The sequence below is a fragment of the Saccoglossus kowalevskii genome, chromosome 2 (genome assembly GCF_978046115.1).
Source record: "Saccoglossus kowalevskii chromosome 2, keSacKowa6.1, whole genome shotgun sequence".
Classification (NCBI taxonomy): domain Eukaryota; kingdom Metazoa; phylum Hemichordata; class Enteropneusta; family Harrimaniidae; genus Saccoglossus; species Saccoglossus kowalevskii.
This window is the reverse complement of record NC_140642.1, coordinates 36,647,539-36,667,994: the sequence shown is the minus strand read 5'-3', so window position 1 is coordinate 36,667,994 and position 20,456 is coordinate 36,647,539. Positions and strand designations below refer to the sequence as shown.

At 34.7% G+C, this 20,456-nt stretch overlaps 2 protein-coding genes across 2 annotated transcripts; one reads left to right on the top strand and one right to left on the bottom strand.

Annotated features, from left to right (window-relative positions):
- The first annotated feature begins 353 nt into the window (after window positions 1-353).
- LOC100366957 (tetratricopeptide repeat protein 9C-like) lies at window positions 354-5,904 on the top strand. Its single transcript, XM_085495111.1, has 4 exons — window positions 354-454; window positions 1,973-2,325; window positions 2,961-3,149; window positions 5,143-5,904. The coding sequence occupies exons 2-4, from the start codon at window positions 2,004-2,006 to the stop codon at window positions 5,253-5,255; spliced, it is 624 nt and encodes a 207-aa protein (XP_085351237.1). The 5' UTR covers window positions 354-454; window positions 1,973-2,003; the 3' UTR covers window positions 5,256-5,904.
- A 488-nt stretch (window positions 5,905-6,392) lies between these two features.
- Window positions 6,393-19,481, bottom strand: LOC100366801 (DDB1- and CUL4-associated factor 5-like). Its single transcript, XM_085495108.1, has 8 exons — window positions 19,198-19,481; window positions 16,421-16,601; window positions 15,960-16,099; window positions 15,596-15,725; window positions 14,927-15,140; window positions 14,511-14,577; window positions 11,838-11,956; window positions 6,393-8,402 (listed from the first exon to the last, which is right to left on the bottom strand). The coding sequence occupies exons 1-8, from the start codon at window positions 19,403-19,405 to the stop codon at window positions 7,041-7,043; spliced, it is 2,421 nt and encodes an 806-aa protein (XP_085351234.1). The 5' UTR covers window positions 19,406-19,481; the 3' UTR covers window positions 6,393-7,040.
- Window positions 19,482-20,456: the final 975 nt, after the last annotated feature.

Sequence of the window (20,456 nt, the reverse complement as noted above, 5' to 3'; positions counted from 1 at the left end):
ATGGAGATCCATGTTTCTTTTTGATTATTTATGTACAGCCTTGCTAAATATTGCTAAGCATTCAAAAAGAGAGAATGTTTGTACATGTTTTCTATATTTTAAAATCGTTTTTTGAGTATGTTCTACTATTCATAATGCTGCGAAATTTCAACAGTCTATAGCCAAGACTGTTTGGATAATAACAAGCAAAAAAAATCACTCTCAAGTGCCCACGAACTTGCATCTATACCTTAAGATATGAAGACATGCATGTGCACGTTTAACCGAGAAAACACCAGAAACTGCAACCTATGCAACCTGCAATTGGTATTCCGTGTTATAGACCGCCCTCTACGAGGATATTTTTTGCAGGTTAAAGTTCAAAAAGGAGTCCAACAACAGAATCCAGTCTGACACATGCTTTTGGACTTCGGGAGTACATCATACAAAACTAATTGCAAATGCATGTTAAAACGTAAGTATTATATTTTTGTTCATACATACTGAAGTTGAGATCGTTAATTTCAACAAAAGTCGTGCTCTTTTAATTAAGAATTGTTGACATGATTTCGGCTCGCTCTGCAATGCTCTGTCGTCGGTCTCCGTATTGTTCAGGGACTGCAATAGCCGTGGTTTCGCGGCGTTTTGGGTCCGGGAAGGTATTTTGCTTCGTCTATCAGTTATATATACATCGTCGGTATACAGTCGGACCCTAACTAGTTAGGGTCCGACTGTATACCGACGATGTATATATAACTGATAGACGAAGCAAAATACCTTCCCGGACCCAAAACGCCGCGAAACCACGGCTAGGACTGCAAAGGTGTGTAGGTCGATATACTATATATTTAAGTAGAGTTTTGCCGCCAATTAATGCGCTCCACGTGAGTACATTTTCGTGCTGGATGCCCTGTGTGATCAAAACTAAATCAGCATTCAATGCGGCCATTTTAACAAACATGATATGACCACCACCACTACCGTAAATTATCATCATGTTGATCACAGTTACCTGGCGTTTGTGTCCCAGGGCCATGCGAATAGAGAAAACGTTTCCTGTGTTATTTGTCCGTCGATGCGACGGGTACTTTTTCTTTATACATCATTTGGCTCTCAATCGTACCGACTAACTGTTGTATTGATAATGGAGTTATAAAAGTTTATAGCAAATATGCATCTATGCATCAATGGAAATCCAAGAGTTGATCACAAAATTACAAGACATGCATACATTTCTGGACATGCAATGGATGAGTCTGTGTAAAATGTACTGCAATGTGAAATGTACTGGTGAGGATCATTTGACCTACATTGATTTGCAGAAATATTTTGATTATTAATTAAATTCATATAACTGGCATGCTGAGTGTACATGTAATTATCATTGGAAACGTACACATGCAATTGACAGAAGAGAATTTAAAAAACAAAAGTTTTAAGACAAGGACTTGTATAGTTGCATTACTGGTACTGGAGGAAGTTTTTTAAATTTGACAAATCAGAATCAATTTGGTTTTCTGAGAGTGTAATACTGGTTTTCAATGTAATACTGGTTTTCATACTTTAAGGATCAGTCAAGTTTTTTACAATCTGCATAAATATAAAAGACAAGTGTGAATTTACCGGAAGTCGTACTGTAATCTTGAAAATATTTTTGGTTAAGATGAAATACAAAATGTTAACCCATGTTCATATTCTGTTCATACATGTAAAATTACCATCTGGTGGCAATTCAGTTAGGATTGGATTATTTAAGATGTGATCTGTGATTTATTGTTTTCATTTTCAATTTTCACAGGGCGTGTTCAAATGTACCTACATTTTGTTATGTATGTGACAAGAAAATATGTTGCTATGCGTAGTATGGGACCTGTATCAACCACTGCCATTTAAATGTTATTTGTTTGGTGATACATGTCTATTTCAATATTCTGAACAGAACATATTTTTGTAATTAAAATGTTGATATACCTTGTGTTTAATTTCAACATAGATGTCTGTTTAATTAATTGAAGAAAGTAGCCATGGCAAATAAAAATGGAGCTCCTGAGGAATCTATTAACAAGTCAGTTGCCATGACAGTTGATGAAAGAATAGCTAAAGCTGAAGAATACAAAGCAAAGGGTAATGAACTTTTTAAAGAAAAAAACTACAAGGGTGCCATTGGAAAATACCACAGAGGGCTGCTGTATTTGAAAGATATTGCTAGTCCCATGGAATCATCTCAAACTATGGTACTGCAAATGTTAGGCATGGCAGAGGGTAGCAACAGCAAACGAATGCTATCCAATAATAATGCAGAACTGGTGAAGAAACTGGAGATTAACTGTTACAATAACCTAGCTGGTAAGTGCTCAATTCTGATTCGTGTTGTTAATATGGTTCAAATCGAATGCTACATCAACACTGGCTTGCACCCCTCCTCTTTCCTATTTGGTGGTTACGGCGAGTGTAAAGAAATAATAATGATTGTTTCCTCAATAAACACTGCACAATAGTGCAACAATTTCTGTTCATATAAAAACCCAATCATAGAAATGCAGGTCAGTGATTGTTTCCCATAATGCTCAGGTGTCATACTACAAAGCAAAATTAATTTGCAGTTTTTATACCACAAAGTGTTTTTCTAAAAATACACTTTTTCATCAATTTAGCATATATGAACATTTGTTGATATTTACCACTCTTTAGGCTACATGTAACTGAGTATGGTTTGAGGCAATTTATATTTGCGATATTCTACCAAACACTCAATGCAGTTAGTGGTCAAAATGTTAAGAGAGGATTTGTTTTATATGACTACTGTTATTTGTAGAATAATCATAATGTGTTGTGGGAAATGAGGTTTCTTTTTCTGTTAATTGCATGTTTTGAGGTTTTCATCAAGCATACTGTATTGTAATCATTCGAATCTGATGTTTGTACCATGTGAACTAGCTACCATATATATTATAACAGGTATTTGTTGTTCGTATCCCCAGCATGTTTATTGCACCAGCCAGAGGCCAACTATGAAAAGGTGATATATTACTGTGACTGTATCATATCCAAGATGCCCAATAATACCAAAGCCTGGTACAGGAAAGGTGTGGCACTCTATCATATCCGTGCTTATGAAGAATCTAAGCAGTCTCTATTGACAGCTCAGAGTCATTTATCAAATACACAAGGTATATACAATTAAACTTGTTTTAGTTTTACAAAATACACAGCCTAACATTAATTCACGGTAGTAAAAATAATTGTTTTTTCAAGAGCGTGAATAATTTTTTTTCTTGAGCACATACCGTATACCCCCGGTATATGAAAACAGATAGACATAACATTTGATCAAATGATCTAGCATCAACTGGTTTAGCAAGAGTTTCATGCACACAAGGACAGTGTAATTCCGGTCATAAAATTACAAACCACTATAGTTCCATGTTTTGATGGAGCTTTTATAAAAAATATGCAAATCTGTAACATCCAAGTTTCGCTCAAGATGGACATTAAAAAAACTAAGTACTCTTCTTTCCCCAAAAATATATATAATGCAAGTTCATTGTTAGATTAATTTAGATGCAATAAAAAATTGAAAATTACGTGACTGAGAGCTTTGTTGATCTGGTGAGCATGTGTTGATATAGGGACAAGCAGCTATGCAATTCATGCATCCGGTCACTCATGGCATCTCTATGTGGTAGCTCTAACAACTTTTCAACTACGTGGCAATAAAATCAATCAAGCTGGAAGTGATGTTTTACATGTATCCACTTGGACTGAGGAAATGTTCTGATCTATATGCATTGCTTTGAAGCACATATGCCTAGGGTTTCGTTTGTTATCTGTGTAAAAAGATTGAAGTTCACATGCAATACGCAGTTAGGATCACGATGTAACATGGTGTATACATCAAAGAACGTATTTTTTCAGCTACGCTGTCATCGAAAAAGGCCGAGCAGAGCTCATGGGTTGACCACATCTGTACGTCGTATGTCGTCCGTAAACTGTTTTCACTCAAACAACATCTTCTTAAAAATTGTCAGCTGGATTACGTTGCTATTTATACCACACTTACCTGGGATGGTCTTCTACCAGATTTGTTCATTTCATGACATTACATGTAAACCTCTAATTTTTTCGGAATATTTTTGTTATTTATAGTTAAAAATGAGTTTTTCTACAACCATTTGTTCAGATTGCTTTGAAATTTAGCATGAATGTTGTTGACATGGATTACACTCAGACGTATTATTTTTATGGCACCAGTGTCTATTTTTAGTGCATTTAAAAAAACAAATTGCATATTTTAGACTTCTTCTTCAAAACCATTTGCCACATTGATGAAATTAAATTAATAATGTAGACACATGGACTGGTCCTTTCTCAAGTTTACTCTTCTGAAGATATCTCTATTTTTGTGGAAGTTATGTTTTTTTGGTTATTACTTGTTTTGGATTTTGTTACTTTCCCATACGTTATATATGTATAATGCATGGACTCCAGTAGACAATTGTATCAGTTGGAAACTAGGCTTTCTCAGTACACATTGACTTGGAAAATGAACTGGATGGGTTGAGGTTTTTTCAGAAATGCTCAAGTTCAGATCAAGGTCATTTTAAGATTTATTCATTGGGTGATACTGTACAGTGTGGATGGGATGGACTAAAACACCTTTCCAATGTCTTCAAGGCCATGTCAGTGTCATCCCGATGCCCCAGGTCAGAGTCATCTCAAAGTCACATGTTGATTGCATGTGTATTGGGGGGTCAGGAGGTAACCCCTCCATCGAGATCAAGGTCATCTCAACATTTTGGAGATATCTGAATAATGACTATTGCCGTTACTGCCCTCTGCACTAGCGGGGCTCTACAGACTGCAAGATCGCTTGTTGCAACAGGTTTTATTTTTTACAATTTGTTTAATACTAATGTTTTTCAAAAACAGGTGGAGCAAGGGATACAAATTTAAATCTTTTTTTTAAACACTGCAAATTAATAGGACACATTTAACAATTAGTTTTTGAAAATTGATTAGCTGTTCGAATTGATTGTATCAGATTATTATTTCTGAGGTAACATTGTTCTAAATATGTGTTTGATAATCTTGTCTGTTGTAAAATCTTAATATGCAAGTTTCTGGTTTTGTTTCAAATTATTTTTATTTTGTAATATTTTTCAGATCCTAATATAAAGCGGTACATGTTGATGTGTGATGCAGCCATAGAGAAACGACTAAACGACGAGAAAGAACGCTATAAAGGGATGTTTGATAATATGGACATCAATGGCTAGTAACACTCCACCAATCAGAACCGTACTAATTTGTGAAAATGTATATGCATTTAATATTTCAGTGTTAATTCCACAGAACAATCTTATATATAGTTTTAGTCAAGATGCAAGTGTCTTCAATCCAGTCATTGTCAACATTGACTCTTCACTCTTGCATGGCCATGCTAAACAATTCATCAATATTCTTTATGAAAATTTATTGGTGATGCCATTTTTGAAATGCGGTTCAGCAAAACACATGGTCTCCCTGTCAGCTATTATATCTAAAATTATTCTATTGTTTTTTTTGTCAATAAATGCAATGATTTTCATTTAATTTTGATAATTATCTGTTGTACATGCTTGCACCATACATTGCAATTTAGAGTAAAACAATACGATGAGATGAAGTGTCCTTTAATCTGCAACTATGCTGAATGTTTTAAGTTTCAACAAAAGGATATTTCTTTTAATTTACAATATGTAATGCACTGATATAATGCATTTTGTTTTTTCTAACAATATATGATCACGAATTGAAAATTGCAGATTGAAGTTCATTATTTATAAATAGTGTATTTCAGATGCTGAACTTCTAATTTTAATTGTGTCAATAACTTCATAGCACGACTCATTTAATATGTAGCAATAAACAGTATGAAAAGTGTTACTCCATTGTAATGCAAATTTTGTTTAGAGGTTGCAAGACCTATCTGGGGGAAAATTATCAGCCAATTGCATGGCCAGATAAATACGATTTGAGAATTTTTCCTGAGCACACGCAGCATTGATAGTGAAGGTCTATTAGCATCTGCTAAAATCAGCCCTAGATACACTAGTTAATATTACAACAAAACACAGAATAGCACAACTGTTTCCAGCGCGTATGAAATCAGAAAGCACTGCCACCGAACATGGCGGTAAATAACAAATACAGAAAGTATTGATACCTTATTTTATATATTTACATGCATCTTCAGGAGCGGAGTGTACATGTAACTGACATGCTATTCTGTGTAATGTTGTTCCCCTGAATCTAGGACCAAACTTTGGTTAAACCAGGCAATGCACCTAATGGCACACACAATTCTACACTTTGTCACAGTGTAGTTATATTACATCAGAATACTGAATTAAAAATAAAACATATCAAAGCAATTTACTTAGATCAGTTAATGGTTTACTTTTGACATTTAATTAAAAACATTTCCATGCTGAATGTATTCCATGTACTTTATAATTCAAATACTGTGTCACACCAATGGTTATGTTCGGTTGTTAAAAATACATTTATAATGCAGTGTAGTGTAGTGTATCTAATAGAGCAAATGTATTTGAATTATTGCAACCCATAACAGAATGAATTTTGCTGTGACATGCAATCTGGGATTGCAGCTGTCCTTGGCATCTGCTGCAATGAACACCTTTACCACTGTAAATAAGACAAGAGGACCATCCCTATAATATATCAAATCCAAAAATTACCCATACATGTTGTCTGTATACAGTTCACTATTATGAATTTACAAAATCAAGAAATACACCATATTCACTGGAGTGAAAAGGATGGACGCAAGTAAATATAATTGACAACCTGTTATGATTGTTTCTGTCCCAGTGCCAACTCCCATTCTATGTTATCTACAATTTGTACTGTTTCAATTTGGTTTTAATTAGTTTTGTGCTATGTGTTGACATACAAAGGTAACTTGATTCAAACAGCATAGCATATAATTAATTTATGGGATTATGTTATCAGACACCTACAGAATCTACATAAGGTTGAATACTTTAAAATAAAAAAATTCAGTCATCACTATCATTGGTTTCATTCCTTCTATAGTTCCTTTTAGTTCTTGTCACTCGATTCTTAAACCTTCGGAATTCTGGCCAGTTGTTTTCATTGTTATTTCCATTGACTGGATTACAATCACCGTTTGCAGCATCCAAACATAAATTGTCAGTTTGTGCACCATTACAAGCACTGTCTTGTGAGTTATCATTTTTCAGTGTTAGATGGGGTGGCTGGCTTCCAGATGGCAATGTATCACCTGTATTCCTTGGCTTTGATTTTTTGCTACAGCCTGGTTGTAAGTCATTACAGTTTTCATTGCAAGTCCTTTTAGATCTGTCCAACCTGACATCCTCACTACTGGTATTATTGTCTCTGTGCTCCCCATCAACGCCCACAGGCGCAGCACTGTCCAAGTTGTCATTGTTCAGAGCATCCTCATTATGAATGCGTCGTCTTAGAGACCGAATAATGCTCATAGATGCTGTTCCTACCGATCTACTTCGTGCAGACACACTTTGTAATCGTGTACCAGTGTTCTCATCATCACTACTACTGCTGCTACTGCTGCTGCTATCATCTACAGTCAAATTATTCCTTGATACACTGCGTCTGGATAACTTCTCTCTCAGGGCACGTCTACATGCAATCCTTTGTCTGAGACTAATTAATCTATCATGGTCAAGATGCATGACTGATGAGAGCAGTTTATTACTTGAGTCTGAATCGTAGTCACAGTTAAGCCATCGACCTAAATTACTCTGTGAAGGTCCGGGTGAGTTACTTGGCAAACTGTGTGTCTCCTCATTACTTACATCAGTATCACTATTGACATTAGTCGTATCTGCTAAAGATACTCTTCTGATTCTTGAAGGTGTTTCTAACTGTATAAAACTTTGTGGACTAGGTTGTGAGGTGGCGGATTCTGTATTATTAGCAGTGTCACTGTTTGGTCTAACCACCCTCATATCAAACAGTCTACGTAACTCTGCTGCAGACTGTGCTAAATCCTCAGGTCGTGATGTGTTGCCATCTGAGGATGAAAACGCAAAAAGACTTTCATCATCAGATGGAACATTTGACTCCCTCTCCATCAACTGTACATAAAAGTTTTGTCCACTTAGTAAGCTGTCATCAGAGTCACTCAGACTGCTCCATCCTTCCACCTCCCTTTGAACTAAAGAATCAAAAAATGCAATCATTCGTGGATCTTCATGCATTGATTTGTGGGTATAGTCATGTGACAATCCCTGCCCACTGTTAAGTACGAGGTCAATGTACTCTTCGTGTGAATACATATTCCTTTCAACTTCACTCATATCCATACCACCGGTGGTAGTACCCACAGACTCTGGTAACTTGAATGGACTCCATATCTACAGTGAAAACAATAAGCTTATCAGGTGTACATGTATTTTATTATAACATTTCAAGTGACAAAATGAAATTGGTGACAGTAGTTCCAGTGGGAAGCACTGCCTAATGGAGAAACTATAGCATTGATAACATTGAGTCTACTATAGCATTGATAACATTTAGTCTACTATAGCATTGAAAACATTGAGTCTACAATAACATTGGGTCTACTATAGCATTGATAACATTGAGTCTACTATAGCATTGATAACATTGGGTCTACTATAGCATTGATAACATTGAGTCTACTATAGCATTCATAACATTGAGTCTACTATAGCATTGATAACATTTGGTCAACTATAGCATTGATAACATTGAGTCTACTATAGCATTGATAACATTGAGTCTACTATAGCATTGATAACATTGAGTCTACTATAGCATTGATAACATTTGGTCTACTATAGCATTGATAACATTGAGTCTACTATAGCATTGATAACATTTGGTCTACTATAGCATTGATAACATTGAGTCTATACTATAGCATTGATAACATTTGGTCTATTATAGCATTGATAACATTGAGTGTACTATAGCATTGATAACATTGAGTCTACTATAGTATTGAGTCTACTATAGCATTGATAACATTGAATCTACTATAGCATTGATAACATTGAGTCTACTATAGCATTGATAACATTTGGTCTATTATAGCATTGATAACATTGGGTCTACTATAGCATTGATAACATTGGGTCTACTATAGCATTGATAACATTGAGTCTACTATAGCAGATATAACATTTGGTCTACTATAGCGTTGATAACATTGAGTCTACTATAGCATTGATAACATTGAGTCTACTATAGCATTGATAACATTGAGTTTACTATAGCATTGATAACATTTGGTCTACTATAGCATTGATAACATTGAGTCTACTATAACATTGATAACATTGAGTCTACTATAGCACTGATAACATTTGGTCTACTATAGCATTGATAACATCGAGTCTACTATAGCAGATATAACATTTGGTCTACTATAGCATTGGTAACATTGAGTTTGATAACATTGGGTCTACTATAGCATTGATAACATTGAGTCTACTATAGCATTGATAACATTTGTTCTACTATGGCATTGATAACATTGAGTCTACTGTAGCAGATATAACATTTGGTCTACTATAGCATTGGTAACATTGAGTCTACTATAGCATTGATAACATTGAGTCTACTATAGCATTGATAACATTGGGCCTACTATAGCATTGATAATATTGAGTCTACTATAGCATTGATAATATTGAGTCTACTATAGCATTGATAACATTGGGTCTACTATAGCATTGATAACATTGGGTCTACTATAGCATTGATAACATTGAGTCTACTATAGCATTGATAACATTGGGCCTACTATAGCATTGATAATATTGAGTCTACTATTGATTTTTATTTTTAATAACACATTTCCTGTGTCATCAGTGTCAATATGCATTGCAGAATTGTGAACACTGAAAGCCTAACATACATATTCTATAATGACGTTGTACATTAAACTACTTGCAAGTGAAAAACAATGGCTGCAAGGCTACTCCCAGGTCTCCTATTAAAATCTAATTTTGTTAAGCGAACCTCAGGGCTTATGATACAAGATGACAACTTACCAGGTGCCCTGAATGAAATGTCAAATACATTGCCATTTTGAGAGGCTAAGCTCTGACGGCATCCCATTGATGATTTTATGTAGTTTCCCGTATATGTCATTGTTTAAAGTCACTTTTGCCCATGAATCTGTATTTTGGTAAGATTTGGTCATCTTTATGTGGTTATATTTAAACAAATTTGCCACTTTAATATGAGTGGAGAATTGGAAATTGGAAAAAATAAATCAGTTTCCGAAGCTGCCAGAAATGTTTTTTTTTTGGCTTAAAATGAATAAATATCTAAATAATCTAGTTAATACATTATGTACTAAAAATATGATTTTAGAAGTTAGTATAGTAACTAATTGTGTAGCCTTTGAATTGAAGTAAGATTTGAACAGACAGACAAACAGACAGACAGTATATCACCATTGCTCCAGTTTGTTGCTCTACACAATGGGGACTAAATCTATATCTAAAGGTGTATACCGTATTACCCCGGGCACGCGCCCAGGGGCCTGAACATACAAAATCTGGAAAAATTGGGGGTGGGCGCTTACCCGAGGACCACCCCAAAAAAGATTTTAAAAAGTTGTTTTTGTGATCGTATAATAAGGTCAAATAAAGGAATGCTTTCGTACACTTTGTACACGAACTTATTTCTTGATTCATGCGAGGTTTCAATAAACGTGAGAACACTAAGACACGGGGTCGAATTTCAAGAATAAAACTTGTTTTATGTCAGCGAATGAAGTTGTATTACTCACTGAAATTGGCTACAATTATGGTAAGTATTGTAATCAATGCACGGCTACTTTTTTAGTATCGGTAACCGTGATCAGTGCAAGTCGAAACGACCGGGAAAAACAAGATGGCGATGACCTCATTAGCATAATTTTGTTCACGCACGTATTGATACATCGCATCGTAATTACTGAAGAATAGCAGACAGGGTTATGAAACAAATAAACCTTTTATTACTGATGGGAAATGTTTACAAACTATTGTGAATACATAAACATATCCAAATGGCGATACATAAAAATCAGACTGAAAATAAACTCTGGTCGACCTCATTAACATGATTTATTCACGCACCCACACATGTGACAAAATTACAAAAATAACGATGATGCAACAAGTTCCCATCGTCGGCATGCCTCATTATGGTTATCGTAATGGACTTGAGGTCGGCAAGACGTTTTTCCTTCAACGACAGAAAAATAATCCACATGCTGTGATGAAGGATGGAAAGAAAGTAGCAAGTTTACGACGTGACGTCTCAAAAGTGATAGCTCTCGTTATGGATTCACAGTCAGCGAAATGCTACGTTTTGAAACCAAAGCTAAGTGCTTCAAACCACTCACCAAGGTATGGATCGTTGCAATATTGCAATATTGGTTTCATCGTGATTGAAGAGAAAGCAGAACGTGTGCGCCACATGCTGTGTGGTTCATCTTACGTCGTTAAGTTCCAATGAGTTTTTACGTAAAAACACAAACAAAGCGGCCCTTTTCAGGGCCACCACACACTCCAAAAAGAAAACTACCGTAACAAACACACTATTTAAATAAATAGAACCTGTTGGTTTTTGACAAATAAAACTTTATTGTTGACCCCGTTCTTGGCTAAAAATCACCCTGGGCGTTTAATCGAGGATGTCCCCAACATGTAACTTTTGTGAAAACAGGGGGTGGGCGCTTGCCCAGGGAGGCGCGCGTGCCCGGGGTAATATGGTACAACATTTTCATTTAATTGCAAATAGTAGAAAAATATAAAATGACTAAATACCTTTATCACCTTTTCCACACCAGATGAGGCAACCAGGTGATTATATGGGTTAAATCGGACTTGGTTCACAATAGAACGATGACCTTTTAAGACCATGTGTGCTTCACTCACCCACGGCACTGTAAGGTAACATGAAATGTTATGACAATGTTTACTGTGATACATGTAGCTGAATAGAAAATTAACTTGTCCAATACATTGTACTAAATGTCTATGTAGAGTAGAATCCTGATGTATGCTATGTCCAATACATTGTACTAATTGTCGATGTAGAGTAAAATCCTGATGTATGCTATGTTCAATACATTGTACTAATTGTCTATGTAGAGTAGAATCCTGATGTATGCTATGTCCCATACATTGTATTAATTGTCTATATAGAGTAAAATCCTGATGTATGCTATGTTCAATACATTGTACTAATTGTCGATGTAGAGTAAAATCCTGATGTATGCTATGTTCAATACATTGTACTAATTGTCTATGTAGAGTAGAATCCTGATGTATGCTATGTCCCATACATTGTATTAATTGTCTATATAGAGTAAAATCCTGATGTATGCTATGTTCAATACATTGTACTAATTGTCTATGTAGAGTAAAATCCTGATGTATGCTATGTTCAATACATTGTACTAATTGTCTATGTAGAGTAAAATCCTGATGTATGCTATGTTCAATACATTGTACTAAATGTCTATATAGAGTAAAATCCTGATGTATGCTATGTTCAATACATTGTACTAATTGTCTATATAGAGTAAAATCCTGATGTATGCTATGTCCAATACATTGTACTAATTGTCTATATAGAGTAAAATCCTGATGTATGCTATGTCCAATACATTGTACTAAATTGTCTATGTAGAGTAAAATCCTGATGTATGCTATGTCCAATACATTGTATTAATTGTCTATATAGAGTAAAATCCTGATGTATGCTATGTTCAATACATTGTACTAATTGTCTATATAGAGTAAAATCCTGATGTATGCTATGTTTAATACATTGTACTAATTGTCTATGTAGAGTAAAATCCTGATGTATGCTATGTCCAATACATTGTATTAATTGTCTATATAGAGTAAAATCCTGATGTATGCTATGTTCAATACATTGTACTAATTGTCTATATAGAGTAAAATCCTGATGTATGCTATGTCCAATACATTGTACTAATTGTCTATATAGAGTAAAATCCTGATGTATGCTATGTCCAATACATTGTACTAAATTGTCTATGTAGAGTAAAATCCTGATGTATGCTATGTCCAATACATTGTATTAATTGTCTATATAGAGTAAAATCCTGATGTATGCTATGTTCAATACATTGTACTAAATGTCTATATAGAGTAAAATCCTGATGTATGCTATGTTCAATACATTGTACTAATTGTCTATATAGAGTAAAATCCTGATGTATGCTATGTCCAATACATTGTACTAATTGTCTATATAGAGTAAAATCCTGATGTATGCTATGTCCAATACATTGTACTAAATTGTCTATGTAGAGTAAAATCCTGATGTATGCTATGTCCAATACATTGTATTAATTGTCTATATAGAGTAAAATCCTGATGTATGCTATGTCCCATACATTGTACTAATTGTCTATATAGAGTAAAATCCTGATGTATGCTATGTCCAATACATTGTACTAATTGTCTATAGAGTAAAATCCTGATGTATGCTATGTCCCATACATTGTATTAATTGTCTATATAGAGTAAAATCCTGATGTATGCTATGTCCAATACATTGTATTAATTGTCTATATAGAGTAAAATCCTGATGTATGCTATGTCCAATACATTGTATTAATTGTCTATATAGAGTAAAATCCTGATGTATGCTATGTTCAATACATTGTACTAATTGTCTATGTAGAGTAAAATCCTGATGTATGCTATGTCCCATACATTGTACTAATTGTCTATATAGAGTAAAATCCTGATGTATGCTATGTCCAATACATTGTACTAATTGTCTATATAGAGTAAAATCCTGATGTATGCTATGTCCAATACATTGTACTAATTGTCTATATAGAGTAAAATCCTGATGTATGCTATGTTCAATACATTGTACTAAATTGTCTATGTAGAGTAAAATCCTGATGTATGCTATGTTCAATACATTGTACTAAATTGTCGATGTAGAGTAAAATCCTGATGTATGCTATGTTCAATACATTGTACTAAATTGTCTATATAGAGTAAAATCCTGATGTATGCTATGTCCAATACATTGTATTAATTGTCTATATAGAGTAAAATCCTGATGTATGCTATGTTCAATACATTGTACTAAATTGTCTATATAGAGTAAAATCCTGATGTATGCTAATTCTACACGTCTTTGTTGTTTTTGTCCTTCAACGGCTTTTCTTGTAATATTACTGTCTGGTAAGTCACTAATATGATACCAGTATTTAATAATATTTATGTGAAATTATTATTATTATATAATTACGAGGCTAATATCTATACTTAAGCTAATAGCATGAAGATAGCAAGAAATAAATTTATAATTGAATATAATTAATTTTTCCAGTCGTGTAGATATTGTCTGCTTGTGTCTGTACATTTCTAGATATATTCATTTGGTACCAGAAAAGTCATTTTGATCAGGTTATAAGTTGGCTATCTTACAAATATCTAACTTACCTTCTAAATTTCCTTCTGGTATTTTCCACAAATACAAATTGAAGTCATCAGACCCAGACAGAATATACTGAATAAAAGCAAAAACAGTTGTGTCATCGTTCACAATGATGAATGAATTTCCATTGATCAATAAACTGAACAAAAAATATGATTTTCTGTTGCAAAACCACAATGACTGGGATATTTGTGAAACTTGGTCAATGTTTCATGTTTAATGATCTGTATAAAAGGTCCAAGGACAATTTACGAGAACAAAGAGATTTGAGAAAATGAGTCAGAAAACAGGAACTTTTGTGATATCTGATTGATCATGTAAGCACTAGGTATGTTTCAAATATCGTTTGAGCTTGTGTGTGTATTTTTACTTCTGGTAAAGTATACAAAGTTTCTATATACATTATTGATATGAATCTCACCTGGTCTGAATCACCAGCAAAACAACAGCTCTTCATAGTACATGAATTATAATAGCCAGAATGGTCAAACTGTATTAACGGTACAGCACTCTGTATATCATACAAGACAGGTGGAAGACGTCTTCTAAGTGAAACTAGTCTATCACCAGTACAATTAAACTTTACACTCATGGCACTCTGTTGTAAGAGACTTCCACCATAACGCAATAAACACCTATAAAGTGGAAACAGACAATCAACAACTGACTTCATCTGAAGCTGAATTTTGAGTCAAATAATAAATGCACCATACACAATACCAAGAGCATGTTTTCCTATATAATTATTATGAGCTAGGGTATTGCATCTTGTAACTATTTTCAGATGCATATAACTTTTTACATTGTTGTATAATAGGAGTAAAGAAATTGCTCATGAATTAATAAGCACACTATATCCACCTATCACTAGAGACATTCATGAAATGTCAGTCAGGCAATTCTTCGGCCAAAAAAAATAAATTATGTGGTTCTGTTATCATGCACTTTAAAAAACAGGTAGGGTAGGTAGGATATTTAACCCCTATGACATTTTTATCCTTATATAGCTTGCTGATAACTTAACTAGTTCAATGTCTAATGATGTTTACAGTATATAATTCTACTTGGGTCAAAATGTAAATGTACGTACGTTCTTGGAGCTCTGACATCCCACAATCCAACACCTTCTTTAGAGCTGGCTGTAGCTAACAACGTTGGCTCAACAGGATTATAGACCACAGCATGGAAAGCTGATGTATAGTTTGCTAAAACAAATGGCTCTGAAATAAAATGGAATATTGAGTAATGAGTCCGAATGAGCTGCACAATTGTATGCAATTGACAATGTATGCATTCAGCCATTCCAGCATATCATGGATGTACACTGGATTTTAAATTCATACATTGCAAGTTTTAAATTCATACATTGCAAGTTTTAAATTCATACATTGCAAGTTGCATACACAATACATTCTACTCTAGAGAAGACTTCTACCTTGAATCAGTGCACATACCTTGTCCACTACGGTCTCTGATATCCCATATGAGTACACGACCATCATCACATGCGCTGGCATATATATTGTCATTATCTGGTTGTACAGATAAACCATACACTGTATCCTCATGTAAGAAAACATCCTGTGCTTCTCCACTGTAAACAAAATACAATTACATTGGCAATAATATATGTTCATATATTCCAATTAAGTTCTTCTACAATACTATCAATACCCCTTCAGCGAAAATAATGAAAATAAATTCTTAGTGAAAATAGAGTACTGGTACTTTTATTGTAGGTCTTTGACATTCAAATGACTGTTTGTAGCCAATCAATAATGAGAGTGTGTTAATTGATTCTAAAATCTTCCAATGTGTGTGAAATCTCCTCAAAAAGTCAAATAATTTTCACTATTGACATTCTGTAATAATGTCAAAAGGCAAAGTTAAAATAAAACATTCAGGAATTCCTTACCTGTGAACATCATGAACTATGACTTGTTCATCATTACCAGATGAAAACACCTTATTATTACTGGAGGAAAAAGCTAGACAGAATATATTAGAGTTATGTTCTCCTTTCATGGTAACTGGTTTACCAAGCCCAGATATTGCTTTCTCCACATTCCATAGCAGTACTCGTCTATCATCTCCACCTAGATCCACAGCAGAATAAGTTATGTTAAGAATTTGGCAGACAGTATTCAATATGCCTTCAATATACACATGAACATTTTTTTTTAAAAAAGGAGTAATTTTACATGTGCAGTTTGCAGACTGTGATTTATCTTAGAGATCACCTATGAAGCAAATTTAATTTAAATTGACTTATGTATGCAAATTAACTAATTTATATGCATGGATTCAACCCTAAAGCAATCATGTTGGTTGATTATCTCAAAGCACCTATGTACCAAGTTTTATTGAAATCGTAAGAATACCTTTTGAGATATCCGTGGAACAACTAAAAATAGGTTAATTTATTAAATTAGATAATTGATAAACACAGATTGCAACCAAAAACTACTGAGAACAAACAATGTTGTGGGTCGGTGTTAGGAATGGCGGAAGTATTGAGACATACACACAAAAACAACTTTTCCCAGGTTCTGTTATTCAGTCATGGTTCAATACAAAGAATGTTATTTTTTTTTGATTTGCTATGAAATTTAGTTTATTGTGAATGTAATTTTTCAGTTGTAATCTTTGTTTGTTTAGAGGAAATGCTGCCTTTCTAACTACAAATGATGCACCATGTTGTCACATTATAATCTAGTATCGGTAATTAGTCACCTGCAGTGTATACCACTTCAGATGCTATTGTTTTAAACAAAGAGTTAGTTAGGGCTTAGGTTGAGGACAGGTCGCCCAGCTGTACTATTAGTATGCAAATTTCTTTGTTTCTGTTTCCTCGTGGTGAGCACTGAAAGCAAATTCAAGTTAGTCTCACCCAGAACACAGTCCGGGAAGGTTGTTCGTAGGCAACCACTTGCTGGGGTCTTGTGATGAGCCAAGTTCTGCTTTTTGTATGGGGCGCTAGGGAGGTGGCTATATCTCTAGTATAAGCCTGGGCCAGCTTTGGAGCCTATGTGTTCAGATTTTCTGGCATGAACTGTACAAAAAGGACAGTAGCTTTAACTAGCTATTGTGGGTATTTAGGGCCAGCACGTCAGAGGTGTCTTGTCGTGTACGTACAACTCAATTGCTGTGCACCTGGGCTTCGTCACAAAAGAGACTGAATGCAAACTCATTTGCCATCTTGACTTTATCAAGCAGTTAGTGTTACATTACCGGAAGATACATGTTGTCTCACTTGGAACTGCGTGCCACGTTACCGGAGGATACGTGTTGTCTCACTTGGAACTGCGTGCTACGTTACCAGAGGATACGTGCTGTCTCACTCGGAATTGCGTTCTACATTACCGGAAGATCAGTGTTGTATCGCTTGTAATAACCTACTATATAACTGGGAATTACGTTACGTTATTGGAAGCTTTGTAATGTATTTTTCAAAGCTACACGTTGCATTATATGAATTTTGTGTACTGTACATGAATATGTAATTTAAGGCAACCATATTGTACATTCCAGTAATTGTCTATTCAAAGGCTAAGTAAAATCTGAAATCATTCTTTCTGTAATTTTCTCATACATTGTGCGCTAGCAGTTAAATGCTTCATTAATGGACAGAAAATCCTAGATTTGTAAACAGATTGTATTTAATCCCTTTTCCCCCTTTGATCAATTAAAGTTATTCGTTCAATGTTATTTAACTCGTACGCGGTCTTGCGTTTTGATGGATGGATCGAACACTAGGCAACATAGTCAAAATTGTTGGCATCTCGTATGCATGACACATGTATCTCTAGACACAAATTGATTTTTGTGCATTACATAAACACAAAAATGTGATCGATTTATCTTTATTTTCTCGCCTTTAATTAATAGTTTAGACCACAAATTATGTTACTAAGCAGTGAGTCACATGCTGTTTGTTTCAGACAAACAAACAAACACACCAAATCTAAAGTGCAGAAAGTTTAAAACCATTGTGGCATTAAAAAAGTGCTTTGTTCAGTCCCTAGATAAAGGGACTGTGGTTCGACCAATACATTTCTTTGGGAGCAATGTAATGCAGTTAATGTTGAATTATCATTAATATCATCAGTGTATTTTATCGTTATAAGTACTGCACAACAATGTTTACATCAGTTCTATTTTTAGTAACATATTATAATCGTGACATATTTATCATCATTTCGATGTGGGATAGTTGAGCACATTACAAAGGTACACACAGCACGTGCATAAAAAATAAAAACTTATTGCCTCAAATACACGTAGGCGATAAAGAGACGCATTTGCATGGTCGCACCAGCTGCCGAGATACCATGTAGAAAACAATTTATTTATTTACATGTGAATAGTGTACATGATCAAGAGACGTCTGATACGACCATACTATTGAAAACATATAAGCACATGCTTATTTTAATCAGTAATTTAATTTCAACCTAGTTACCCTTCCCAAATCCAAGAGAGAGACGTTACCATTAACTAGTGCCTGTAATAGCATGATCAAGATATTTCGAACAAGCGATTAACGCCCGTGGTACGGCCCACGTGAATCGACCATCAAATGTTATTATCAGTACAGTAGAGTAGAGTCGCCGGTTCGTACTAGTATAAATGAAACGAAATAGGGACTTGTTGACGAACAGTCACAGTCTGTCGTTGTTAGTCTATGCATACCTGAAATAAGAAACTCTCCGCCATTGTTGCTAAATTCAATAGCATTGACACAACCGAAATGGCTGAGTAAATCTTTCTTGAAAAGACTCTGGCATCGGTGGAATCTATCGCGGATGTAGCGGCCACATAGAGTGCTGTTACCCGTTTCCTGTCTGCGGAAAGTACACGAGATCGGCGACGTAGTCGAGCAGTTTCTTGTCCGTGGCATTGCGCTATGCTCGCCAGTAGTATGCTTTAAATTCTGGCAAATTTCATCAACACAGTGCTGATTAATAATTTGATAGTTCTAGATATAAACAAAATGGCGATATCACTATTGCGGCTGTCGTAAATGGGACAGTTTATATGTCCATAAACGCTTGCACGGTGTCTCTTAATTCAGTGAAAAGGCCGGCATATACACATTACACTATCATATTCAACTGCGTGAAAAAGTATGCAACACACAGACTCACGAAACTAGTTATTTTATTAGTTGTTTATTTTTGCGACATGTCGCTAATTTCGGCGATGGAACTACGAACGAATCTGTTTTCTTGGAACGAGAGGGCGTAATACATGTTGTCCTAACCCGGGCGCAATGTGCTCAAAAAAATATGCGAAAAAGAATATAAAATATAGTAAAAATATAAGAAATGTATAAAAAATAAAAATACACCAGGCGGAAAACAACCTGCTAATATTTTGGGTGTTGTCTCTTTATAGTATATGTTGGGATAGGAACAATTGTGTCAGGCTTGGACATATATGCACAACACCAGATGAGAAATATGGTAAGCTTCTACCATGAATTAACGATGTACTGCACATGCATTATTCAATATACACGCAAGCCGTGTTTGTGTAGGTTATAAAATGACACGCCCTTTATACATGGTATGAAGGACATGTCATTTTATATCCGGCTTCTAACATGGCAACAATTTGCAACAATTTATTCAATTTTATTTTGTGCGGTACAGTTCACTTCGTGGCTAGAAATCATTGATTCAATATGGAAGAACAGTCGCTACCCGAATAAAATGTTGCATTAGATCACAGGGAGTTGGACAAACTTATGTATTTTAATAAATTATTAAATAATAAAATGTTATATGACTTTTCTTTTATCCCCCCCTTTCCTGGTATCGATTTCAAGTAATCGCTGAACTTTGTTTATACTACTCTTTCCTTTACCACAATCTTTGTTACGCGCCAATGTTTATGCAAATTTTAACGCACGATGTAGACACACCCTATTATAGTAAAATTTTACTATA

Bases quoted from the DNA above. Each gene is read 5' to 3' on its own strand.
- LOC100366957 (XM_085495111.1), top strand. From the start codon at position 2,004: ATGGCAAATAAAAATGGAGCTCCTGAGGAATCTATTAACAAGTCAGTT. The intron at 2,326-2,960 runs GTAAGTGCTCAA...TCGTATCCCCAG, and splicing joins CTGTTACAATAACCTAGCTG to CATGTTTATTGCACCAGCCA. The intron at 3,150-5,142 runs GTATATACAATT...AATATTTTTCAG, and splicing joins TCATTTATCAAATACACAAG to ATCCTAATATAAAGCGGTAC.
- LOC100366801 (XM_085495108.1), bottom strand. From the start codon at position 19,405: ATGCCACGGACAAGAAACTGCTCGACTACGTCGCCGATCTCGTGTACT. The intron at 15,726-15,959 runs GTATGTGCACTG...ATTTTATTTCAG, and splicing joins CAGAGACCGTAGTGGACAAG to AGCCATTTGTTTTAGCAAAC. The intron at 15,141-15,595 runs GTACGTACATTT...TCCACTTTATAG, and splicing joins GATGTCAGAGCTCCAAGAAC to GTGTTTATTGCGTTATGGTG.